This window comes from Enhydra lutris, unplaced genomic scaffold, assembly GCF_002288905.1.
Source record: "Enhydra lutris kenyoni isolate GAN:26980312 unplaced genomic scaffold, ASM228890v2 scaffoldscaffold33, whole genome shotgun sequence".
NCBI lineage: Eukaryota > Metazoa > Chordata > Mammalia > Carnivora > Mustelidae > Enhydra > Enhydra lutris.
In genome coordinates this window covers 12,680,109-12,706,711 of record NW_019154117.1, presented here as the reverse complement: position 1 = coordinate 12,706,711, position 26,603 = coordinate 12,680,109, and the positions used below count along the sequence as shown (strand labels likewise).

The 26,603-nt window shown below is 41.6% G+C and overlaps 1 protein-coding gene across 1 annotated transcript in view; it reads left to right on the top strand.

Annotated features, from left to right (window-relative positions):
- Positions 1–26,603, top strand: part of LOC111153557 (transmembrane protein 2) — an 82,731-nt gene that overhangs the window by 37,703 nt on the left and 18,425 nt on the right. Inside the window, exons 7-18 of the mRNA XM_022512650.1 lie at positions 357–526; positions 2,543–2,752; positions 3,068–3,273; positions 3,419–3,488; positions 6,406–6,534; positions 9,368–9,456; positions 14,462–14,593; positions 15,914–15,949; positions 17,100–17,255; positions 19,619–19,796; positions 22,490–22,705; positions 25,943–26,151. Of these exons, the coding sequence (XP_022368358.1) occupies positions 357–526; positions 2,543–2,752; positions 3,068–3,273; positions 3,419–3,488; positions 6,406–6,534; positions 9,368–9,456; positions 14,462–14,593; positions 15,914–15,949; positions 17,100–17,255; positions 19,619–19,796; positions 22,490–22,705; positions 25,943–26,151 (1,801 nt within the window). The remainder of the gene's footprint in view (positions 1–356; positions 527–2,542; positions 2,753–3,067; positions 3,274–3,418; positions 3,489–6,405; positions 6,535–9,367; positions 9,457–14,461; positions 14,594–15,913; positions 15,950–17,099; positions 17,256–19,618; positions 19,797–22,489; positions 22,706–25,942; positions 26,152–26,603) is intronic.

The window sequence follows — 26,603 nt, the reverse complement described above, 5'->3', positions numbered from 1 at the left end:
GTTTTGAGATTGAGTAAATGGTTAGAGTAAATAATCTTTAAAATTAATAATAAATAATCTTTTAAATTAATAATAAATAATCTTAAAGAAATAATCGTAATTAAATAATTAAAAATAATGATTATATAATATAATTATAAAATAATAATAAAATAATGTTAAATAATATTAATTAATAATAAATCATCTTTAAAATTGCTTCCTTATGTTCTGTGATGCTGAGGTATTCAGGAATGGCAGCACACTATCCATTTGGATAATATCTTGGAGTTGCACAATAAAGAGGACTGTCTTTTTGATACGTTTCATGTGTTCTTTGCTAAAAATATTTTTTGTCTCTTGCCCATGTGAACCAGAAGCCCCTCAGTTCCTGCACATGGGTGAGATCACCGATGGTGTAGACATGAGAGCGGAGGTCGGAATTCTCACCCGGAACGTTGTAATCCGAGGAGAAATGGAAGACTCCTGCTACGCTGGGAACCAGTGCCAATTCTTTGACTATGATACATATGGGGGACATGTCATGGTAGGCAAAAGATTTAATGAGTTCCTTGGTTGTTAAATACTTTCAAGGTTTTTTTTTAAAGATTTTTAAAAATTTATATATTTATTTATGAGAGAGAGAGAGAGAGAGAAAGAGGAAGGATGGGAGGGAGAATGAGCAGGGTGGGGAGGAGCAGAGGGAGAGGGAGAAGCAGGCTCCCCGATGAGCAGGGAACCCGATTCGGGGCTTGATCCCAGGACCTCCAGGATCATGACCTGAGCCAAATGCAGATGCTTAACCCATTGAGCCACCCAGGAGCTCCCAAATTTGCGGTGGGATCTATATGGATATGAAAAAGAAATCGTATTTTATTTTTCTACTCAGTAACAATGAAGAGATTTTGCATAATTAAAAGAGAAAATTCTATCTTCATTTAGTTGACCTCAACCATTAGTTAAACCATTTTGTCTCATGCATGCAGTCTCTAAAAGGATCAAATGATTCTTTTTTTTTTTTTTTTAAGATTTACTTATTTATTTATTTGACAGATAGAGATGACAAGTAGGCAGAGAGGCAGGCAGAGAGAGAAAGGAAGGGAAGCAGGCTCCCCGCCGAGCAGAGAGCCCGATGTGGGACTCGATCCCAGGATCCCGGGATCATGACCTGAGCCAAAAGCAGAGGCTTTAACCCACTGAGCCACCCAGGCGCCCCTGGATCAAATGATTCTTTTTAGAACTTGATATGAAAGGGGAAGTGGTAGTGATATATACGTACAAAATATCTTTCTGTAAGAATATTTTTTGGGGGCGCCTGGGTGGCTCAGTGGGTTGGGCCGCTGCCTTCGGCTCGGGTCATGATCTCAGGGTCCTGGGATCGAGCCCCGCATCGGGCTCTCTGCTCGGCAGGGAGCCTGCTTCCTCCTCTCTCTCTGCCTGCCTCTCTGCCTGCTTGTGATCTCTCTCTGTCAAATAAATAAATAAAATCTTTAAAAAAAAAAAAAAAAAGAATATTTTTTGTACGCAGATTTTTTTCTGTAAAAGTATTGAGCACTTACTCTGTGGTAAGCCTTGCCCTGCATACTATCTGCTGTGACTTCTGGGCTGCGTTTTGGGCTGCCTGTGTTTTAAAAACAGTTTTTGTGCACCGGGTAGGTTATGGTTGTTAACATTTCTGTTACACTGTTTACTGAAATTGTGGTCAGTGTTATTCCTTTGTTGTTAGTAGTATGAATAAAAATCCAGTGTTTAAAAATAGAATGCTGAAATTGTGGATCACAGAGAAATATTTAAAAAGAACTGAAGTAAATAATATTATGTGGGAAGATTAACAAATAACTATTTATCAAACTGTGATGGTATTTACAGAAATGAAAGAACGAGACAAGACTGGAGATGACCAAAATATTTGAACAAAACACATTACGTATATAGAAATCATTTCTGTAGCTTTCCTGGTTGCATTTCCTTTTATTCCTAAGTAGAGGCTATTTTTATGGCTCTTTAAAGTATTCACTTATGTTAAGAAGCCTTTGCTGGGGCACCTGACTGGCTCAGTAAGTAGAGCATGGGACTCTTGATCTCAGGGTCGTGAGTTTGAGTCCCACATTGGGCATAGGGATTACTTAGAAAAAAAAAAAAAAGAAGCATTTGCTAAATTAGGAACTGGAGATCCGGGAAAGCAGGGTGCCAAAGGGAAGGGGGGGAATATATATATATATATATATATAGATTTATATATATATGTATTTATATAAATAGATTTTATTTATTTATTTGACAGAGAGAGAGAGATCACAAGCAGGCAGGAGAGGCAGGCAGAGAGAGGGGGAAGCAGGCTCCCCGCAGAGCAGAGAGCCCGATGTGGGTCCCGATCCCAGGACCCTGAGATCATGACCTGAGCCGAAGGCAGAGGCTTAACCCACTGAGCCACCCAGGCGCCCCGAAAAAAATATTTTAATATGCATTCACCTTTAGACATTTTTATTAGAGCCATATTTTTTTTTTGCTACTCGAATATTCCCAAGTGTATCGCTTTGATTTCGGTTATCTTGTCCTACAGATAAGAAAGAATTTCACATCCGTCCATCTTTCTTACGTGGAATTGAAACACATGGGTCAGCAGCAGCTGGGGCGGTATCCTGTTCACTTCCACCTGTGTGGTGACGTGGATTACAAGGGGGGGTACAGACACGCGACCTTTGTGGACGGCTTATCTATTCATCACAGCTTCTCCCGGTGCATCACTGTGCACGGGACAAATGGTCTGCTGGTACGTAGCGTTCACTACGCTGACACATAGTAACTCTCCTTCGTTGTCGCAACCTCTCCATCTGATTAAGTCCGCTCTTGTAGCGCCTGCCTTCCTCTGTCCTCCTCTTACTGAGAATTCTGGTGTTTTCCTCTATCAGGATATCAATAACAGTGGGCATTTGGCTTTGCCCGTCCAGTTAAGATGAAAACTTCTCTTTGCATCTGTAGTGAGTGCGCTGCGTAGATGGCACTTGTCACTTGTCACAGTGTCACTTGTCACTTAACCCTCAGTTGATCATGTTATCGATGACATTGCACGCTTGTGTTTCTACAGATTAAAGACACAATCGGATTTGACACGCTGGGTCATTGTTTCTTTTTGGAAGACGGTGTGGAACAGAGAAATACTTTGTTCCACAATCTGGGCCTCCTCACCAAACCCGGCACCCTCCTCCCCACAGATAGGAATAACTCCATGTGCACCACCATGCGAGACAAAGTGTTTGGAAATTACGTGCCTGTGCCTGCCACGGACTGCATGTGAGTGACGGGAAGAGAGAGAGAGACTCGTGTGTGATGCTCAAGGCCTTTAACTTTGGGGGGAAGATGTTTCGGGGGAAGTTTTCTAGTGGGCAGGATTTTTCCATGACTAGTGTTGAAGTCACTCTAAAAAAATGCCTTGCAGGGCCGTTTCGACTTTCTGGATCGCTCATCCCAACAATAACCTGATTAGTAACGCAGCTGCGGGCTCACAGGTAAGTAATGTTAAATGCTTCCAGTTGTGTGGTCTTCGTGTTGAGAAGTGTTCTGGTTTGTGGGGTTGTGACGTCATGGGGGACAGTCCAGCTCAGGCACGGTGCTGTGTTCTGGTACTGCTCGTTTCACTGAAAGCGGGATATGGTTGAGAGGGTCCTTTTGTTCCTTCTGCATCATTCCTGCCGGTTAGTACCTATGGGTGTGGTAAGACGGACGCCAGATGGAGGAAAAGAGGTGGGCTGATGTGTGGGGTTATCGGACTTTCCAGGTGCATTTTTGCTGGGTCGTGTGCCGTCTTTCTGGCTTCTCATATTCAAGTTGTGCATGGCTGAATGCCTGATCTTTTCAGTTTTTAATTTAACGAATGAGGAAAGTCTTAGCTTTTCTCTATGGGAACGGATTGTTCTGTAGCATCTTAGGGCAGCAGTCATCCTGGTCAAGGTGGACTTTCTTCTGTTGAAGTGCAGGGATCGTACACACTTAGGGCTTCATCTCCTTGGTAAAGCAGCTAAACTCTGTGCCTTCAATTAACTGTGTGCCTTGAATGATTTCAGAGACATGCAGACACATAAGAATAACTTAAGAGGATAAATGAGCCATTTTGGGATGGCAGAAATGTCTCTTGGAGAAACTTGGGAGATATTTACATTTATAATTGAGTGTGATTTGAAACTGTTAATTTATAATGGAAAAGTGAGTCTTGAAGACATTATACTATTATGATTATGTCCGTGCTGCACACTGTAGTACAGAAATAGGAGCTTTGCTGCAACACCTGCATATTCATATTTATGAATTTATATATAAATATATTTATATATATGATATAAATATATTTATATGATAAAAATATTATATACACATATTTATATACATTATATACAAATATTAAATATTATATACACATATATAATATATATATATATATATAATCTATTAAATTTTTAAAAGGAAAGAGATACCTAGCATTATTTCCAGGACTGAGTAAAAGATTAGGGGAAGGGAGTATTTCTTCCAGATAACGAGAATATGGGCATCTCTGGGTGATGGTGGTATTCACTTCTGTGATTTTCCTTAAAAACATAAAACATAAAATTCTTACTTACCAGGGCAGAGACCTGGACATTTAATCATTTCAGAGACCTGGACATTTAATCATTTCAGGTTTCCGTCCATTCATTTTTCATCACATGTTTGCTGAACATCTATCAGATTTGTGCCAAGAGTTTCTGATTAGAAGATAGGTTTTGGGGCCAAGATGGCCACAGGCTTGATACACAGCCTCACCCTGGCTGGGATCATCTTCTGATTTGTGTTACATTTCCAATGAACAGAGCAAAGGTTCCTTTTAGCTTGTTTCAGAAGTCGTGGGTTGAAGATGAAAGTAAATTGCAAATGGTTCATGGAACAATGTAAGGGGAGGTTGCCACAAGCCCTTCCTGGAGCTCATGTGAGACATGAAGAAAGCCTGTCTCTCATTTCCCATCTTATATTTGCCCTTTTTCCTTTTCATTCTGTGAGTTCTTTCTTTTCTTTCTAGAAAAACCGTTCCAGTAAAACTCATGTTTTGGCAAGGGTTTACCTCCCCAAATAAATCAAACTCTTTCTTGTACGTTTCCACTGCCTTTTACAAAGCTCCCTTTACCTGTGTTTGACACCACAGTGTTGAACAGGAAACAGTTGCTACCCCCTGGGTGCCCCCCCAACCCCCTCCCCAGACTCCATTGTGTCCTGGGAGGGTTCGTGCCGCCCTAAGCTTCTAGGGCTGTGGCATGGAGCCTCTAGGTCGTCTTCTGTGCTGTTGTGCCCCAGAGAGTAGAGAAGGCACAGAAGTTTTTTCAGGGTAGTTAGTTTTATTAAGATCCATCTCTAAACCTTTATCATGGAAAAATGTTAAATATTGCTTTCATTTTGGTGGGTAAGTATGTATGCTTTCCACTGTTCATCTCTCTATGCTTCTAAAAAACCTTATTTCTTACAATGAATGTAATACCTAATACATATATTTTAGTTCCCTCTTGATTTCCCATCAGACTATGAATTCTTTGAGACTAGCTTTACTCCACGCTTGGCACAGGGAAGCGCTAAAGAAATGTTTGCCAAATGTGTTTTTCTCTCTATAGCATACTTTTGGACTCTATGTTAGACTATGAACAACCTATTCAAAGTTCTACCGCTTGAACTTGTCCTTCGCATTGGGCTGGTTTTTCATTAAACTGTAAAATAAAACACTTGTGGGGAGTAAGACACTAATTTTGATTTTTAGATCTCATTTCGAGTGCCAAAAATTGTGGAAACTGCCCCGCTTCTCCTGTTCAGGCCAGTAATACCGAAAGTGAACAGACAGGATCCAGACTGAGACAGCATCCTGATTCATGCGTGTGGTGGTTTTTTTCCTTTGGCAAAAGTTTGCCTCGGGACAGGAAGGGCATTGGAGTTGTTTGAAAGAAGTCAGTGAGCTCTGCGTGTTGGCGGATAGTTGTTTAGCGAGTATGACTCATTTATTGATCAGGTTTGGAGGTGGACAGAAAAACACTCACATGGCTAAAAGGCTGTGCTGTCCTGGTCACCTGGAAGGAAGGAAGGCTTGTTTGGTTCTAATCCTGCATAACTTTTGAAAGTAGATAATGCTGGGAGAGGTATATTTGGAAGTGAGTTTTGGTATCAGCCAATTATTTCTATCCAGGACTGCAAGTAGAATTAAATTTTTTTTTTTTTTTTTTAAAGCATGATTATAATGACTTGGAGGGCGCTAGATCAGTGCACAACTTTCATAGTCCATTCTGAGCCTGAAAGAATGAAAAATTAGTGTTGAGAAGATTCAGTTTGCTTATGAAGCACTTGGTTTTTTGAACATGTTTCTTCAAGTGGCTTTATAAAGTAAGGCTTTTAATGATCTTGCCCTTTTACTGACAGGATGCTGGCATATGGTATTTATTCCACAAGGAACCTACGGGGGAATCCAGTGGATTGCAGCTCTTAGCAAAACCAGAACTCACTCCATTGGGTATATTTTATAACAACAGAGTCCATTCAAATTTTAAGGTAGGTTCCTAGGTCTTAACAAAATCATTTCATGTGATTTCCAAGGTGAAGGATGGAATGCTGAGAAATGCAGAATGCTGAGAAATGACAGTTTTCAGTAAAACTTATCATCGGAAAAAGTAATTTGGGATTAAATAAGCAGACCCATAACCCTTCCACGTTGAGAATTATGTACAGTATCCACAGGCATAGCACCAGCAGAAGCATGTGCATTCAAACTGAGTAATGAGAATGATGGACTTGATCCCTGCGTCCACGTCCCCTCGCTCATTCCTTCCTTCTCCCCCTCCCCTTCTTTCCAGTTGTTAATATCATGTTTTAGGGATGTACACATTAGATAAGAAGCATCTGTTCTTTCTGCTCCCAGTTCACAGTGTTGGTAGAGGTTCCTTTTGGGCATTTAATACTAATTACGTAGTAAAATATTACTTACGGTATTTGACCTGACTTGAAATGATGCAGATCAAGTCATTAAAGGCCACTTAGGAAGTCCAGGTTCCATGATATTCATCCCCACCCTCGAGTATAACTATATTTGCCTCATTTTGTGCTCACGAGGCACTTTGATTTTTTTTTTTAATTAACATATAATGTATTATTTGCCTCAGGGGTACAGGTCTGTGAATCGTCAGGCTTACACACTTCACAGCACTCACCATAGCACATACCCTCCCCAATGTCCATAACCCCAACCCCCTCTCCCTCCCCCATCTTCCCCCCTGCCTCCCCCCACCCCTGCAACCCTCAGTTTGTTTTGTGAGATTAAGAGTCTCTTAAGGTTTGTCTCCCTCCTGATCCCAACTTGTTTCATTTTTTCCTTCCCTACCCCCCAAACTCCCCACCTAAGGCACTTAGATATTTTCATTTATACGATACAATGCCCAGATTCTTTACCCTGATATGAGCCGCATCAAAATTCAATTAATGCTTCCCATTTCCGATACGGAGAGGACCCTTTAAAAACCTATTGAAGAGTGGAATCACTTGAAGACTTGAGAGAGCAAAAAACCTCAGTCAGAATTATGATTTTTTGTGCTCTGAGGAGCTGATTGAGGCTAATCATTGTTGAGATTACCATTTCAAACCGGAAATCCTCAAGATTTTCTAATTACAGTGGTATAAAAAAAAATCTCATTCTAATTAAATTTTTAATGTCCTATGCCATGAGGACATGAAGTGATCTGTTAGCTCTAAGAATAGTAGATCTAAATAATAATCTAATAATGATTAGGTTTTAACTTGTTTAATTTGGGGTTGACTGTCCAGAATAATACTTTGTAGCCAAGGGAAACGGAACCCTGGGAGCCCTCCGAGAGGAGCCAGTGATCTTTGGATGAGTCATAAAGAATAGCAACACCGACCCTTCTGCTGTGGGTCCTCACTAAAAATCCTTCTTTTTATCCTCACACCCATTCCTCTCTCTCTGTTTCACTGAATGAAACCACTGGCCACCCGATTGCCCAAACTTAGAACAGGAATCTTTATTGCTCCCTTTCCTTCACCCTTAGACATTTCCTTAAATACTAAAGCATATCGTACCTCTTAAAGAAGCCTTGCCCTATCCCTTTTCCCCCGTTAACGACTCCCACACGTCTAGGGCACCTTAGTTTTTCTTCTGGATTATTGAGGTCGTGTCCTACCTCGTCTCTTACCTCCCTTTTTGTCCCTTTCTTTTTTTTTCCTTTTTTAAAAATTAATTAATTTATTTAATTAATTGAAATTCAAGTAACAAAGTGTATTATTCGTTTCAGAGGTAGAATTTAATGATTCATCAGCTGCATATAACACCCAGTACTCATTTCATCAAGTGCCTGCCTTTATACCCACCACCCAGTTACGCCATTTCTGTCCCCTTGTAATCCATTAATCTATCCTATTGGCGAGAGCATTCCTTCCTAACATGAGGTTACTTGCATTGCCTTTATTAAAAGTCCCGTGGAGGGGCACCTGGGTGGCTCAGTGGGTTGGGCCTCTGCCTTCAGCTCAGGTCGTGATCTCAGGGTTCTGGGATCGAGCCCGAGTCGAGCTCTCTGCTTAGCAGGGAGCCTGCTTCCTCCTCTCTCTCTGCCTACTTTGTGATCTCTGTCTATCAAATAAATAAATAAAATCTTTAAAAAAAAAAAGTCCCGTTGAAGTGACTCTCATATATCGACTGTGTTGTCCGCCATTTGCTTGTCTTTAGCCTTCTTTCTTGCGTTTCCTCCCTTCTTACATTTCCTTTGAGTCCATCTGACACTTTCTTAGATGCTCTCTCTCACCTCCAGGCTTTTTGTACAAATGATATCCCTGAGTGCTTTCCTCTGGGCTCTTCAGCTGCTTCCCACCCAGTCCCTGTCCTTCATCCCAACCCATGCTTTTGGGTGGTTATGTCCTCCCCATTCTTCCTGGTTCATCTTTAGGAGCTCCCTGCTTTGCGGGGACCTTCCCTGCAGCCCGTGTCTCCCACCTGTGAGAAAGATCTCACTTGATGCCCCTCTCTGTGTTGCTCGAGCATCGTCTACTTCTTCATCATATGCTTATCATGCTGGATTGTGATTGTTTACTTAATGGCAAGTCTCCCTGCCAGTTTATGTGCCAGCAACAGCAAAGACCATGGCTTTCTTGTTAATGTACAATGCTCATTGCCTCCCAGAAGGCAGGCACTAAATAAATATTTGTTGAATGACTGAGTATAATTAGATCAAGTAAAATATCTGGTAAAGTTGCTGTTTGTTCCTTTCCCCTCTTTTTGGTAGGTGTGAGAAGCTACAACTAATTTTCATGAATCTTTATGTAACGTGTAGCTCTAACTTAGGATCCATATTCATTTCAGTCCGTGATTGTTGTTTTGCAGGCCGGCTTATTTATTGACAAAGGTGTCAAGACAACCAACGCCAGTTTGGCAGACCCAAGGGAGTACCTCTGTTTGGATAACAGTGCAAGGTAGAGTCATCCTTTGACCTCAAGCTCTAGCCATATCTTGCGAAAGCAAAACTTCCTGAGTTAAGCCATTGTGCTCTCTTCTCCACCAACACATTTAAACTGAAGCTTTCAATGTTTGCAGGAGAGCATTGGGAAAACATTTCTTTCTGCTGTTCTAAGCCCTGTGGCTGGTTTGTTTGTTTTAAAATCTTACTGAGATGCCAGAGAAGTCAGTACTTTGTCCAGCTTTTCATAGTTGTAAATCGATGTGAAAGAGAGATGAGGAATGAGAAAGAAAAAGGAGAGAGAGATGCTGAAAACAGGGGCTACGTTTGGCATAAAGTAGAGCATGATTCACTGCAAAAACAAGCTAAGATGTTTTAGTGTCATTCCTGAAAACCAAGGCATGGGGAATTTATTGTTAGTGGTCAGAAGGGAACATTGCATTGAATGTATTTCACAGGGAAAGGTCTTGAACTTGATGAGCAAGCTAGTTTGGTTCATTTGTCTATAGGCTCAGAGTCCCATCGTCGCTGGGCTCTGTATTACTCTCCTTTATAACCACAGAATGTGGTTGGAATAGGGAGAACATTTCAACAAAGTTCTCTTACGTGCTATATGAGAGCCAAAATAAATAACGTGTCTCCAATGGAAATAAGAGTTTCTGGAAAAGAGATAGCAACTTAAAGTCCTGTTCAGCAGAAACTGTATGTGTGTTATTTTCTGATACTTCAAGTTGACTGACCCACGTCCGGTTTTGGAAGGGTGCTAGATTTAATAGGCTCTGTTGATAGACATTTAAGAAAAAGATACCAGGCCCTATTGTTCACGAGGGAGTAAGATAAGAGCCACACTGTAGGTCGGTGAGTGCGTTTAAGTGTGAGGCAGGATTCTTGCAACACAGTAATAAGGCATGAGGTCAGGAGAAAACTGGGCAAAGTACAGTTAGTAAAATTATTCATCAGGATTCTTTAAAGGTCAAGTTGAGCCTGAAATATCTTCAGGCAACGATCAGATGGCATGTGAAAAGCCAAGAAACTATGGACATTATTTAAATAAAACACAAGTCACTGGACGTCTAATAGCTGAGTAAGAAATGAAAAAGGGAAAGAGGAGATGAATTTAAAAGAGAAAAAGGAGCATAGAGATGAGAACCGATGGTGAACCAAGAAGATAATATTAACTGGCAAAACAAATAAATCTTTGCCGGCAGGACACTCGTGCTTTTTAAGAGTTTATTTTAATTGGTAGAACGAAGAGTGTGTGGTTTGCTTAGTATGAACAGAAAGATCCTTAACACAACACAGTTGACTCTCTTCCCTGCCCGAAAAAAATGATGTGTGTGTGTGTATGATGGATGGATGAAAATATATTTTTCAGAATTCATTAGAATTCTGAATTAGTTCAGAATTAATTAGACTTGACAATAAAACAGTTTACCCACAATGGCCTGGATAACACAGTGGGTATGTGTATAGGATATTACGATGATGGTAGTTTTTTCTCTGCTCTTCATTATTTCTCTTGCCAGTTTATAAGTGCATACATATTGGGAATTAGACTCCATTTGGAAGTTGTTATAGAAAAGAACTGATTATAGAAGATGACTGATGAGGCATTTGGCACCTGGTGTATACCTTTAATTTTGTACAGACTAACGTGTAGGCTACGCCCACATGCATTCATGCAGTCCAGACATGAGTAAAAATGATAAACCTCTAACACAATGAGTAGTAAGCCAGCCCGTGAATTAATCTCCGGCTCATGGGATCCAGAAGATACTTAGTCTGTTTATCAAAGGGGAAGTTGCCTCAACAGTTGATCAGATGAGCCTTTCCTTGTGTCTTCAAGATGTGAAATGACAGGCATCTGAAGAGGGGGAAGTGTAACCCAGGAGAACTCTTGGTTTGAGATTGGGACATTTCATCCAAAGGAATGAAAAAGCATGAAAACCAACTAGTCTTTAAAGCCAAGGACAATTAAGGGAGGTTGGAAAGCGTGCTGAAAGCTCATGGGTGACGATGATGAAAAATTGGGAATGTTAACTATCATCTCCACCTCAAGTGGGAAAGAGGTTGAAAATAAAGAGCGTCCAAGCAAGTGGTCAACAATTGATTTCTATGGATAGGAATTTGCGAAAGGACAAGATGGCGGCAGCAGTGCTACTTTCCGATACTTTTTTTTTTTTTTTTTTTTTTTTGGCCTGATTTTAGAATGTTGTATAGTTTTCTTTCCAGAACTCTTGCATCTGCTTGATATTATGTAAAGACTGTGAAGCTGTTTGCCAGCAAGCACAAGGCCGGAGAATAGACGATAGCCTAGAGCCAGACTTTTCAGTCCTGAGGTCAGAGCTATTTAGCATAAGAGGTCATATACACGGTCCAAAGGCGGATATAGCGCTTGCCAGACTGGTTTCCTGGGTTCCATTGTCTACAGTCCTTTCACCATGTCACAGCGAGTGACCAGTTTTTAAGAGAAAGTGAAATCTAGTTGTATTACTTCCTTGCTTCCTGGCTTCTGAAGACTTTCCATCATGTCTATCTGTCTGTCTGTCTTTCTGTTTATCCACCTACTTTATTGAGATATTCTCAGCATGTAACCGAGCCTACTTAATGTAAACAAGTCAAGGAGTTTGGGGATAGGTGTCCAGCCAAGAAACCATCACCACCGTCAGGGTCATAGACCTAGCCATCCACTCCCAAAGTCTTCTCTGACCTCCTTTATGATTTTAAAAATTTAAGAATATTTTTTATGCATATGTGGTATGAGAATTTACCCTAAGATCTTAGTCTCTTAGCAAATGTTAAGTGCACAATAGAGGATTATTAGCTGTGGGCACAATCTGTATGGTAGATCCTTAGAATTTATTTATTTTGCACAGGGGCACCTAACTGGCTCAGTTGGTTAAGTGTCTGACTTGATTTCAGCTCAGGTCATGATCTCAGGGTCACGAGGTCAAGCCTCTTGTGGGGCTCTTGCTAAGCGAGGAGACTGCTTGAGATTCTCTCTCTCCCTCTCCCTCTGCCCCTCTCAGTCTTGGCACATGCACATGTGCTCGCTCTCAAAAAAAATTAGAATTTATCTTGCATAACTAAAACTTTGTGCCTTTGGCCATCACCTGCCTGTATCCTGCTCCCCCCTGCCCTCACAGCCATTATTCTCTGGTCTGCTTTTCCTACTGCGTTTAGAATAAAAAACCGTATCCTTGCTGGGCACATGCTTAGCTCTCTATCCTCTGCCCCATGCTTTTTGTTTTTCTTTTTTCTTTTTTTTTTTTTTTTTAAGATTTTATTTATTTATTTGAGAGAGAGAGAAAGAGATCACAAGCAGGGGGAGCAGCAGGCAGAGGGAGAAGGGGGCTCCCTGTGGGGCTCCATCCCAGGTTCCCCCCGGGATCATGACCTGAGCCGAAGGTAGATGCTTAAGTGACTGAGCCACCCAGGCGCCCCTGCTCCGTGGTGTTTACTTTCCAGCCAACTTGCTTGTTCTCTGAATGTGCCAAGCTCAGCCATGCCTAAGAACCTTTGGCTTCTTTTTCCATCATAGCACCTACTGTGTGCCAGCAACCAAGGTAGGGGCATATCAGCAAATACCATCAGCAAATACCTTGCTGACTGCATGTTTAAAAATCTCAAACTGGGGCACCTGGGTGGCTCAGTCGTTGAGCATCTGCCTTCAGCTCAGGTCATGATCCCAGGTCCTGGGATCAAGCCCCACATCCGGCTCCCTTCTTGGTGGGAAATGAGCTTCTCCCTCTCCCACTCCCCCTGCTTGTGTTCCCTCTCTTGTTGTCTCTATAAAATCTTTTTTAAAAAAATCTTGGGACGCCTGGGTGGCTCAGTGGGTTAAGCCGCTGCCTTCGGCTCAGGTCATGATCCCAGTGTCCTGGGATCGAGTCCCACATCAGGCTCCTTGCTCAGCAGGGAGCCTGCTTCTCCCTCTGCCTCTGCCTGCCACTCTATCTGCTTGTGCTCACTCTCGCGATCTCTCTCTCTCTCTGACAAATAAATAAATAAAATCTTTAAAAAAAAAAAAATCTTGAACTGCTGAATTGGTTTTTGAAAAGCTATCTAGTTGTCCCCCCCAACCCTGTCCCCAAGTTTTGTAAGATAAAGATAGAAATGATCTTTAAAAAAAAAAAAAAGAGGTGACCTTATGGAATTATTTATTCAATTTGTTATAAGGGACAGTTTTTTACACCAATTATTTGACCTTTTTACTAAGGTCCTTGTAAGTGGGGACACCCAGGTGGCTTAGTCAGTTGAGTGTCTGCCTTTGGCTCAGGTCATGATCCCAGGGTGCTGGGATCAAGTCCCACATCGGGCTCCTTGATTAGCGGGGAGCCTGCTTCTCCCTCTGCCTGCTGCTCCCCCTACTTGTGTGCGTGAGCTCTCTCTGATAAATAAGTCAAGTCCTTAAGGAAAAAAAAAGTCCTTGTAAGTGTTCTGGAAGGAAGAGAATAAAAGAGGTAAAATTCAGTCTCTGTAATGAATAAGTTAATTAAATAAAATCTGTCTTAAATTTAGGCACGTTTAAGGTCTTGAACTAGTTTTAGCTCTGTGTCTAAAACATTTTTGCCAGCATATAACTCACATAATATTCCAGTTCGCATATATGATTGTAGAAATATCTGATGAATTTATTCAGTATGTTTATATTAGTGTCGTGTAGATTAAGAATTTGTGAAAACATACCAGATTTCCCGGTCTGAGAGTTTTGTTTGTTTGGAAATGGTTTTAGTGTTTAGAATGTTCTGTAGTATCCCAGTCTATAATATAAGTTGATTTAAAAAAAATAAGAAGTTATGAAAGTAGTTCTCTGGAATCTTACGTAAGTAAACAAAATTTTTTTTCAATATCTGAAATGCCAATAATGAGTTTGTAAGTTGTGCCTTAAGATTTTGTTTGTTTGTTTTGGTCAAATATAAATCCTGCCTTTTGACACTTAAGCTTACAATTGTAAATAGTTGGTTTCCAATGCTTTTTTAAAAAACTTCCTTTTTTTTTTTTTTTTTTTTAACCCTAAGGTTTAGGCCTCATCAGGATGCAGACCCTGAAAAGCCACGTGTCGCTGCTTTAATTGACAGGCTCATTTCTTTTAAAAATAATGACAACGGAGCCTGGGTCAGAGGGGGAGACATTGTCGTTCAGAATTCAGCGTAGGTATTCTCTGCAAAGTCATTGTCTGATAGCACTGATGTATGCATGAATTTAATTATTTATTTTCCAGTGTATTTATTTTTCAAGTCTATTAAAAAATAAAAAAAAAAACCCAGGGTACTGAAAGTACAGTGATACTTTCTGGACTTCTAATATTAGTACTATTATTATTTTTAAGTATGTTTATTTTTAGTAATCTCCACCCTCGATATGGGGCTCGAACTCACAATCCTGAGATCAAGAGTTGCATACTCTTCTGCCTGGGCCAGCCAGGCACCCCTGGAATCATATTATTGTTCCTAATAGACAGGGTGAGCTCTGAGGACGTAAGCTCACGCTCACAGACTGTGAATGTTTGGAATCGTCTCATTCCACTGCTTTTATTGGAACTGAACCTGTCTGGGGACATGAGAGTCTTTTGATGAGATTGAACAGAAACTGGGGCTTTAACTTGATAGAACAAACATGGTCTATGTCAGAGAGCTAAATAAAGATTTTGAAACTACCTGGATTTCTTTCCTTTGCTTTTGGAAACTCAGAAGTTTGCCTGATGCTCCTTCACTGCCATTCAAAACAGAAGTTGTGAATTCCACCTTAATAAATCTGTTGACTTATGTCTTAACATGCCTTGAAGCAGTAAGCATCTTGCTTTTTCCCCATTTTTATAATTTTAGGAGAAGTCTTGATGTACGTTGAGCTAAGAGTTGGTGTTTGAGAGTCTAGAAAAACACGTTTTTTTCTGGCTGGCACTCATGTTAGCTCCTTGGCATTTTACCGTCACCTCTGACTTTCCTGGTGCAAAAAAATTAATTTTGTATGAAGTCTGTAGAAGTGGCTCAGGTATTAGTGTTGAAAAATTTGAAGAGGATGTTATGATCTAATTGTTTAAAACATAATTATGAAAATAACAGTGATGGGTCACACTGACAGGCTGCTTCCTCTGTGCCGGGCACTGTTCTAAAGGGGTAGAATTGATTAGGATGTTTAATGCCCTCGTCAACTCTGATGAGCAGGGTTATGTTATTGCTTCAACTTGTAGGTGAGCAAACTGAGGGAGTCGGGCCGAGTCATTTGCCCAAGGTCATGCAAGGTCACACAGATTCCCGCAGCCAGTAATTGGGAAAGCTAGGATTTGAACCGGGTACCTTCTCTGTGGCGTCTGTGCGTTTAGCTGCTGGGAAGCGAGATGCTTTCTGTGGTCCTGGAGAGTAAGCATCATTGGAAGCTCCTGGATTTCCTAAAACTTGAATACTGAGAGAAATGATCTCTTGTTACATGAGATGGTAACTTAAATGTTCTTTTATTCTCTTCTCTTGCAGATTTGCAGATAATGGAATAGGGCTGACCTTTGCCAGGTTTGTAATCACTTTGGAAATACTTCCTCGATTATTTTAAAGCTATAAGGTACAATAGCCTGGGTATTTGTTTTTGTTTTTACTTGATGGGACATAAGAGTGTTCTATTATTGTATTGGCATTAAAGAAAAAAACAACAACAACAAAACAACACCCACTTCCTGATACCACTAGAGGGCCAAAAATACATTTTTCTTAATTAATAGAATTTATACCAAAGTTGGAGGTTAATATAGCTGGAATTCCATAGAAAGGTAGGCCCGTCGTATTTTTTATTTGGAAGAAAACACTTGAGGGGTGCCTGGGTGGCTCAGTCAGTTAAGCATCATCTGCCTTTGGCTCCGGTCATATCCCAGGGTCCTAGGATCGAGTCCCACGTCAGGGCTCTCCACTCAGCAGGGAATCTGCCTCTCCCTCTCCCTCTCCCTGCCATTCCCCCTTTTTGTGTTCTCTCTTTGTCAAATAAATAAATGAAATCTTTTTAAAAAAAACAACAAGGAGAAGAAAACACTTGAGAAGAAGGAAATAACAGTTGGGAACATATTAAATAACCTCTTTCTTCGAAGCCGGTCTAACTTTGCAGTGGTCTCTAAGACCTGAACTTTTTATGGGACAGTTATTTTGGCTGCTGTCGTGAACCAGATTGCCCTCGGACTGTTACATTCATGGCAGGTTCATTCTCCCGTGTGCAGTGCTGTTGCTTGAGACTACGCTCACCCATCATTGCTGTGAAATGCAATTTCGTGTGTTTACGGCACAAACCACGTATTGATTTCTATGAGGTATGCTTACAGTTTAGAAGGACTTTTTGATGATTTGATAATAGGTATTTGAAAAAGCTCCTGGCTGCTTTGAAAACTAGCTTTTTCAGCTGTAACCTGCCTTTTTTTTTTTTTTAAAGATTTTATTTATTTATTTGTCTCAAGGAGAGACACCCCTTGTGTGAGAGTAGCAGGCAGAGGGAGAAGCAGGCTCCCCATTGAGCAGGGAGCCTGACACTGGGACTTGATCCCAGAACCCTGGGGTCATTGTCTGAGCTGAAGGCAGACGCCTAACCGACCGAGCCACCCAGACGCCCCCAGCTATTTATCTGAGAGTCGATTTAAATCTCCTGGCAAGGGGAGGGTAATGTTTATGCTCATTTTCACAGCGATGGAAGCTTCCCAAGTGATGAAGGCTCCAGCCAGGAGGTATCCGAGTCTCTCTTTGTTGGGGAGAGCAGGAATTACGGCTTCCAGGGTGGTCAGAACAAGTATGTGGGCATTGGAGGGATAGACCAGAAGCCCCGGACCCTGCCTCGGAACAGGTAAGCATTGCTTTATCAGCGGACGGTTATATCTGAACAACAAATGAAAACCCAACCCTTATGGAAGCTTCTGTAGTAATCCTGGGTGGATTGGTGCCCACCGTGCCGTTCTTCCCACCTTATCTACTTACCACTACTATTATCTTTGGTGTTATTGCTATTACAGTTGTGTATAGTATCTTCTGGAATTCTGGAGCATTAACGATCGAACACTTTATAGATTTCGTTATCCATTGTTTAAACGAAGGAAACTATCTCATTTTTCATTCCTTGCATGAGGCCTGATAAAAGCTGCTGATTTTTTTATTTTCTTTTTTCTTGAGCCGCAGAAAGTTGGCCAAACTGTAAACTATGACATGAGGTCACTTTTGCCTCCATCTGTGAGGTTGGTTTGCAGAAATCGCCACTGGAAAAAGGAAATAACCTATTGCAAAGAGTCCTAGAAAATAAGAGTGGGCAGTTGCCAAAGCTGACTCAAGCCCTGACCACGGCCCCTATAATTACGAGTGTTTCAGCCGCGTGGAGGAGACTCTTGGCACATTTTCTGTCAAAATAATCACAGTCATTAAAATAGTACTTACCCCAGAATGATTCTTTGGAGCTTTTAGGGAGCTACTAACTAATTAATCCATACCTTGGTTCTGAGACACAGTTTGGAATCGTCCTTGTTTTCCTCGTGAGAAAAATAGAGAAAAACTCATGTTCTAAAGGTCTCACATTAGAGCTACTGTCAGAAGTTAACAAGCAGCAGTCCCCTTAAAGTTGTGCACCATAGGTCATTGGGCTAGGATAGGTCAGGGGGATGGGCCCAACGGACTGCTGGCTTTGAGGGCCAAATGGACTTTACTAGCTTCTGGCAAAGAGTGAGCTTGCTTCCACTCCCCTTGTGCTGGTCGTTGGGAAGTCTTGAATGCCATTATAAGCTTCGCTCTGTCTAGCACTCCTGTTGGCCAGACTGTGTGGAAGCCACTGGGAAAGAAACTTCATGGACATTTAATAGCTAACATTTATTAAATGCTGATGATGTGTCAGGCCCCGTTCTAAGTACTCCATTCTCCGCTTAATCCTTGCAAAGCCCAGTGAGGTAGGTCCTGTCGTTATCCTGCTTTATAAATGAGCTTACTGAACGTGGCTGGGGTGGGATTCGGATCCTGTGAGTCGGCCTTCCGCACGGTCTGTGCCTGTCGGAGTGTTCTAAGCTGTACCTGTCTCTTCTGACGTGTCACCAAAAATGGCTGTTGGCGTTTGGTGGCAGTATGATGGCGGCCAGCTCCGTCCTTTTTTATTTTACGAAGCCTTCAGTTTCTTCTTCTTTGTCTTGTCTCTCTCTGTTTTTAACTGAAGTATAGTCGACTTAAAGTATTACGTTTCAGGTGTGCAAAATACTGACTCGAGAATCATATATACGTTATGTGGCCTCCAGTTTTATTTCAAAATGCTCACTGCTTCCTTGCGAAGGAGGCTTTTCCAAAACAAAGACTCCTCCTTGGTCCCTGGATCCAGCCTTTGTTTTATTGTGTCTTGACAACTTTTTATATGTGAGAGAACCATTTGGGGATCTCTCCTCAGAAATGCATCGAGATGCATAGATTTTTTTAACCAGGTGATTTCATTCCTTGCTAGCATGTAGGCTTTTGCTGTAAAACGCTGTCATGTTGTAAACTAAAGTTGCTGTAGAAATCCTCGGCAGTGCCATTAAAGAATTTTAACAGAGTAGACACCTAAGGGATCCAGAATATTATGGGTTTTGTACCTTAATTATGATTAATGATATATGATTAGTAGGTTAAGGGGCTTGTGTTTGAACAGAAGGGAGGAAAATGAATAAACCGAATTTCTCACTCCAGCCAGCCCCTCTGACATAGTAAGCCTTGAGAATTTACACTTTTATACTTTCAAGCGTATCATTTCATTTTATTACTGTCATTTAATGGCTTGAAAGGAGGTTCTCTCTGTGAAAGCTATAGATTTGTCTTTTGTTCTCTTGCCAGAGGTTTTGGAACCAAAGGGAAAGTGTATGAGTTCCCAAAAAAAAGGTCTTAACTGGGTTGATTCAAGCGGGAAATGTCACATCTTCATAGAGGCCTCCATTCTGTCCCAAACAGCACGTCTCTCACCCCAATCTGTCGTAGTACAGTGTGTCACTGCCCCCACAACACTTACTAGCTGAAATTACCTTTTGTTTTTCTTTTTGCCTCTCCCACCACAATATGCGTTTCATTCGAGCAGGGATCGTCTCTTGGTTCCATTGGATCCTAGAATTGTACTTAGCGTGTCCGGGAGATTCAACGGTGTTTATAAAACAAACATGTGAGTGAAGGGAGGGGCCCATGTGCGTTAAACAAAATCTTATGTTTCAACAGGACGTTCCCCATCAGAGGTTTTCAGATTTATGACGGGCCCATTCATCTAACCAGGTGTACTTTCAAAAAATACGTGCCCACGCCAGATAGGTACACCAGCGCTATTGGCTTCCTTATGAAGAATCCCTGGCAGATAACCCCCAGGAATAACATCTCCCTCGTGAAGTTTGGTCCACATGTAAGTATGTCCTTATGGTATCTGTGCAGTGACCATGGCGGGAGGGTGGGGGATAGATCATTCCCAAAGACAAAAACACCACGTATTCGTGATGAGTCTTTACAACTGGGAGGAGAAGTAGATGCAGGAGAGACTCCTAATTCCATGTAGACTGTTCCATCGGGTTCAAGGTGAGAACAGAAGTCCCATGTGACCTGAGGTATTTTTGACCTTCATGCAATACCTCGGAAGGGACCATGGCTTAAAGTGATGACACGGCATGGGGATCGGAGAGTGTCAGAGGAGCACCAGGATATAGGATTTGGGGAAGTTCACTGTGATCATCTATGAGGAGAACTGAGTTGTTCCTGGTATTTTACTTGTCTGGGGCTTGTTCTTCTGGAGAACCAGGGGATAAAAGGATGGGAAAGAAGAGGAGTACTGGGATGGTATAAGACAGATACAGGTACAAACTGTTGGGAGGTTTTTATGAAGACTGCAAAGAAGACTGAGAAATAATTGTTTACAGTACAGTAGCCCAAAGAAATTGTTTTCTTAGTACTTTCATCCATGCCCTCTGGAGCCTGAGCGCACAGGACAGTCTGATTCTATACCTTGCCCTCCGCCATCTTGCCTGTTCCAAGATGACTGTGGTACTGGGGGGATGAGAGTCTCTCCTCACTCACCGCTCCCACAAATGGCTGCAACTGGGGAGTGGCTCATATTTCTCTCATTGTTTTCCACAGGCAGACTCTGCAGTTGCCTAGCTTAAAATAGAACATGGGAGGGGCGCCTGGGTGGCTCAGTGGGTTAAGCCTCTGCATTTGGCTCAGGTCCTGATCTCAGGGTCCTGGGATCGAGCCTCACATCAGGCTCTCTGATCAGTGGGGAGCCTGCTTCCCCCTTTCTCTTTCTGCCTGCCTCTCTGCCTACTTGTGATCTCTGTCAAATAAATAAATAAAATCTTTGGGGAAAAAAAAAAAAAAAAAGAACATGGGATAGTTTGACCAGAGTCTGTATCCAGTTTTCCAGAATGGCTGAGGCATGAAACAGGAGCCCAGGTCCAAATTGGGATGCCAGCTTCGTTGGCTGGTTCTCTCTTAGGCCCTATGACTCCAGGGGAAGAGGGAAGGCTACACTAGCAGATCATTTCCCGCATAAATAAGTAGGGCAGTCCTTGGAACAGCTAGGGAGGAGGTGGGGTGTTCAATTACTGCCCAAATAGACCTTTCCATACAGGCTTCTAGTGATCTCTGACACATTCGTTCTGAAAAATAGCTCACTGGGTGTTACATTGGCTGTGGAGTTCCCGAGTTCTCACATCCGTGCTCTTCAAGGTAGTGGTCATCAGCCTGGGGGTCTTATGGTGCTGGTGCCCTGGGAACAGTTTGCAAGGGAACAGTGCCATTTTTATTCTCTCTGAAGAGGTGGGAAATGTGCCCTAAACGTCTCCTAGATTTAACCACAGAAGGTACAAGGGAAATGGGGGATAAAGGTCCTATAAGTAAGAATTTAGAGCCACTTGTCCCAAACATCACTGATTTTTCATTGAGTTGCCTATTACTTAGATGTTCGGTTGATTTTACAACATCTGAGGGTGATGAGTACATAAAAGCATTTTTGAGGTGTATCTGCGAGGCTTGCGTAGTGGGAATAATTTACCACTAATAAGAATTAGCTAAAGACTATAAAACATGTCACCTGCAGCCTGCTTTGCAGCTCTGTACTGTGTGTTTAATAAAAGCCTTAAATTAACTCTACCTGACATGAAAATGACTGAGCTGGGTTTGGTTGATGTTGGGGAGAATGTAAAAATAAAATGATGAGCTAGCTCAGAAGATGGAATTTATAGTAGATTTTTATTTAATTGAGGTATAATTAGCAGGCAGGGAAATGCACACACCTTAAGTGTGAAGTTTATAATTTTTTTTTTTAAAGATTTTTATTTATTTGACAGAGATCACAAGTAGTCAGAGAGGCAGGCAGGGAGAGAGAGGAGGAAGCAGGCTCCCTGCTCAGCAGAGAGCCTGATGTGGGGCTCGATTCCAGGACCCTGGGATCATGACCTGAGCCGAAGGCAGAGGCTTTAAGCCACTGAGCCACCCAGGCGCCCCGAAGTTTGTAATTCCTTTTTTTTTTTTTTTTTTTAAGATTTTATTTATTTGACAGAGAGAGATCACAAGTGGGCAGAGAGGCAGGCAGAGGCAGAGAGAGAGGAGGAAGCAGGCTCCCCGCAGAGCAGAGAGCCCGATGTGGGACTCGATCCCAGGACCCCGAGATCATGACCTGAGCCGAAGGCAGAGGCCTAAGCACTGAGCCACCCAGGTGCCCCCCGAAGTTTGTAATTCTTAACAAATATGCGTGACTTCGTGTTTCCCCCTTCCCACGACTGTTCTGAATCTCTTACCAAGGTTAGTTTTGTCTGGAGAGCAGCTAATTCTTTTTAAATGGAAAAAAGGAAAACACCAAAATTAGCTACCTGACCTCCACAAGGCTCTGTGACTTTTTTTTTTTTTTTTTTTCCCAACCATGTCATAATTAACTGAACACTTTGATTGATTGGGTGCCATCATTGACAACTGTGAACTGGGACTCTCAGCTGCTCTAACCTTGAAGCAGTTGAAATGGATATGCCTTTGGGTGCTCGCAGGGGACTCCGGCCAGGACGGTAGAAACCTTCCCATTGTGATGTCCTGGTTTTTCACTGCCGGCAGGTCTCTCTGAACGTCTTCTTTGGAAAGCCTGGCCCCTGGTTTGAAGACTGTGAGCTGGATGGTGACAAGAACTCCATATTCCACGACATTGATGGCTCCGTGACAGGCTACAAGGATACTTATGTGGGAAGAATTGACAACTACCTGATCCGTCACCCAAGCTGTGTGAACATTACCAAATGGAACGCGGTGGTCTGCAGCGGGAACTACGCCCAGGTGAGCCGTTGTGCACTGTGATGCCTGAACTCCGACCCAGCTGCTGACAGCATCTCTTCTGGGAGGAGGGCTCTCCTGCTCTGCAGTGTCATCGATCCTTTCCAAAGCATGATTTTTCTTTAGGGAAAAAGAAAAAAAAAATTCATAAGGGATCGGGGACTCATATAATTTTATTTCAAGTTCTCCTCCTTCAGAGCAATTCAACAAGTGGAAATGTGGGTCCAAGAGTGGTAGGATGATTTGCTCTTGGTTAAATATGCTTGGGATACAGTTGGGGTGAGAAGCTATGCTTCCTAAGTCTTAGGCCGGGTTTTCTTGCCATGCTGCCGCTGTGCTCACTGAAAGGGGGATTTATTCTTTGCTTTGAGGGTCATTATCTCTGCTAAATTAGAGAATTAGGCAGGGGGATAAAGATTGAAGGAAGTTTTCTGGCTTAATTTTAAAGGAGTATTAGCTTCTTTGTTGTGGGATTTCTTATTCCCATAAGGAAAAAAAAATATGTTATTCTTGCCTAAGTTCTGGGGAAAACAAGGGAAAAAATGGAGAATTAACTATAATAGAGAAGAAAAGAATGTAGTTTGAAATGTAGTTTCTTTTTCCTTTCATCTTACTCTTAATCAGAATTGCCTGCTAAAACTAAGTTAACCTCGGATGCTGTAGAAATTCTAGAATTAAAATAAAACAAAACCAAAAAGCTTTTAGCTCTTTTCTGTAGCTACAGTTTAGTTGAATTTCATGGGTGTGTGTCTGTCTGAGAGTGGTGTGTGCTCACCAGTGAAACAGAAAATTATTATAAATGTGCCTGTCAACCCTTTGGATTTCAAATGTATTCGAGAATGTGAATCTAATCCTCCTGTCTTACAAGGCAGAGTAGTAATTCAATTTTTATTGGAGGACAAAGAAAGACGTAAGACATCTAATGCTTCCTAGGAGGTTCCAGGAATGGTAGGACCACAAGTCAGAAATTTTCTCCTGAGAATTTGAGATTTGGGCTGGGAGCCCAGATCTGCAGCCATTTGCTGTTACTTAGATAATGTTTAGACTGTATGTTTTTCGGTAAAAGGTAGAAACAAAATAGGACTGTATGTTTTTAGGCAAAAGGTAGAAGCACCTGGATCTCAAGATGGACAAGATGGATGGAATAATAATTGTTCGGCTCTTTGTGAATATATTTTAGCTCTTTGCTAACGCAAGGGTTAAAGGGGCTCAGGAAGAAAGGTGAAAACATAAGGCGAATTTAAGTTACAGGGGCGCCTGGGTGACTCAGTCAGTTGAGTGTCCCAGGGTCCTGGGATCGAGTCCTGTATCGGACTTCCTGCTCAGTGGGGAGTCTGCTTCTCCCTTTGCCTCTGCTGCTCCCCTTATTTATGCTCTCTTCCTCCCTCTCGCTCTCAAATAAATAAATAAAATCTTAAAAAAAAAAAGTTACATGTGTCACTTCCTGTCCTTCCTGGATTTGGAAGAAGGCAGGAGATTGATTTTGATATGTCTATTACATATATCCTATTATATAGAATCTGTTTTTTATGTTATAACCTAGTTCTAAAATTATATTATTTTAACGTATATTTGAAATTATACATTCTATATTTGTATAATCTATATAATAAGTATAGGTTAAATATAAACATTTTAAAAAATAAGTATATTATGTTCGTGTAGTAACTATGATATAATATGTAGTACATAAATAAACACTAAATAAATATATACTAAATAAATATAAATATTTTTATAACAAATTTTTATACTTTTTATTTTAATAATATATTATGATTTTTATAATATGATTTTTATAATAAATACTATTATCATTTTTACAGTAAATACTAAATAGATATAAAATGCTAAGTAAATATATACTGAATAAATATATATAAATGAAGACCATTGGTAGTCTCAAATGATATGTTTCCTATCGTTATTTTAAATCTTCAAGGAGTGTAAAGAAGAGTGTTACTATACTGAAATAGTCAGACATGACTGAGATTTGGGAGTGTTTCTGGCTCACAGGTTGTATGCATGAGGAATCAATATGGACAAAACCATAGAATTGACAGGAAGAAAAATAGAGAACTATTGTGGATTAAATGCCTTTTTCAGCCAGCATTTTAATCCTCCTGGAGAGTTCCGTTATGGAATAGTGATTTGTTTTAGGAAATCGTTCTGAGGTGTGTTCTTTGGAGGATGCCTTTGGAGAAGATTTCATTTTGGCACAGCAAGGGGCACAGCCACTGGAATGAATTCAGGATTTTTAAATTTGTCTCTGTTGAATGTATTTTTTTCCAGTTTTTGCAAAGTGCTTTATAGCTTTTATTTAATTTATTTTTTTTTTGAATGGGTGAAAAATGACTTCTTGGGCTGATGTAGGTCATGGAAAATTGAAAGCCAAAGCTCTAAGATATTTCAATTTTCCATCTCTTGTTTTAGAGGAAAGGCTTTCAGATTGACTGGTGGGTATTAGTTTTCACATTAATTTACGGATTCTTTGTATGTGTGTTCTTCAGACTGAGGTATTTCTTTGACAAGCTGTGTAAGCCACAGAGGTTTTATATTCTGATGAATAAGCCGGCCTGTGGCGGAGGAACGGATGATGAAGGTCTTGGCTAGCGGAATGCTTGGTCTGTTTTTACCATTGCCGCTTAAGTCGGCTTCGTTTTAAGTATAACTTAGGATGAAGTTGGCTACTATTCATTGAGTCTGGCTTAGGTCACAGAACCTCTGTTCTGTAAGGAGAGACTCTGAACTTTGTGCTGGAAAATGTTTGTTTAGGTTATCTGAGCTTTCGTTCTCTGCTCTTTAATTCTTTTTTTAAAAAATTCATTTTTAATTTTTTTGGCAAGATTTTTATTTATTTGAAAGAGAGCACGAGTTGAGGTGGGGAGGGGGAGAGGGAGGGGGAGAAGCAGACCCCCCACTGAGCAGGGAGCCCTATATGGGACTGGATCCCAGGACCCCGAGATCGTGACCCGAGCCACCCAAGTGCCCCTTAAGTTTTTAATTTTAATTCCAGTTTAGTTAACATAGAGTGTTCAGTTAGTCTTAGGTGTATGGGGTAGTGATTCAACAATTCTACACGTGGCTCAGTGCTCATCACAGTTCAGTGTGCTCCTGAATCCCCAGTCCCTATTTCGCCCAGCTCACCCTGCCCCCTACCTCTCCTCCGGGGACTACCGGCACATATGTTCTCTGTGGTTAAGAGTCTTCTCCCCTTTACCTCTTGATTGCTTTCTGAAGGTTTACGTGCAGACGTGGAGCACCCAGAATCTGACTATGACCATCACGCGAGATGAGTACCCCTCCTACCCTATGGTGCTCCGGGGCATTAACCAGAAGGCTGCCTTTCCTCAGTACCAGCCGGTGCTTATGCTGGAGAAGGGCTACACCATCCACTGGAACGGACCGGCACCGAGGACTGCTTTTCTCTACCTCATAAACTTCAACAAGTACGTCTCCATTACTGTTACTTCCCATAGTGGAGCCAGGCGTCATTTCGTGGGGACAAACCAGACCGTATTGCTCTCGGAGCAGGGCAAGAATGCCAGTTTTCACGAACTTCGTTCTTAGGCGGAGGCTGTATCTGTCTTGTTGACACAATTATGCAATTTCTCAGATTGACAGAACCCAGTCATGTTAAAAACATTTCTCTTTTGTCTGTGGTTGAGCTATTGTGTGCAGCCTCACAAGAGGCTTTACTACAACCTGCTGAACGCTTAATTCCCCGTCGCTGGGAGGGGACGAAGTTGTGTTGGGCGTTCCAGCGGAGCTCTTGGTTATCTAGAAAGTGCAAAGATGTTTGAGGCCCACTTTAGACCTGACAGAAGAGAGAGGCGTGATTGACAACTAACATCAGCTACAGGCGAGAGGGGAAAGAGCCGGACGTGAATCCCAGATGCCC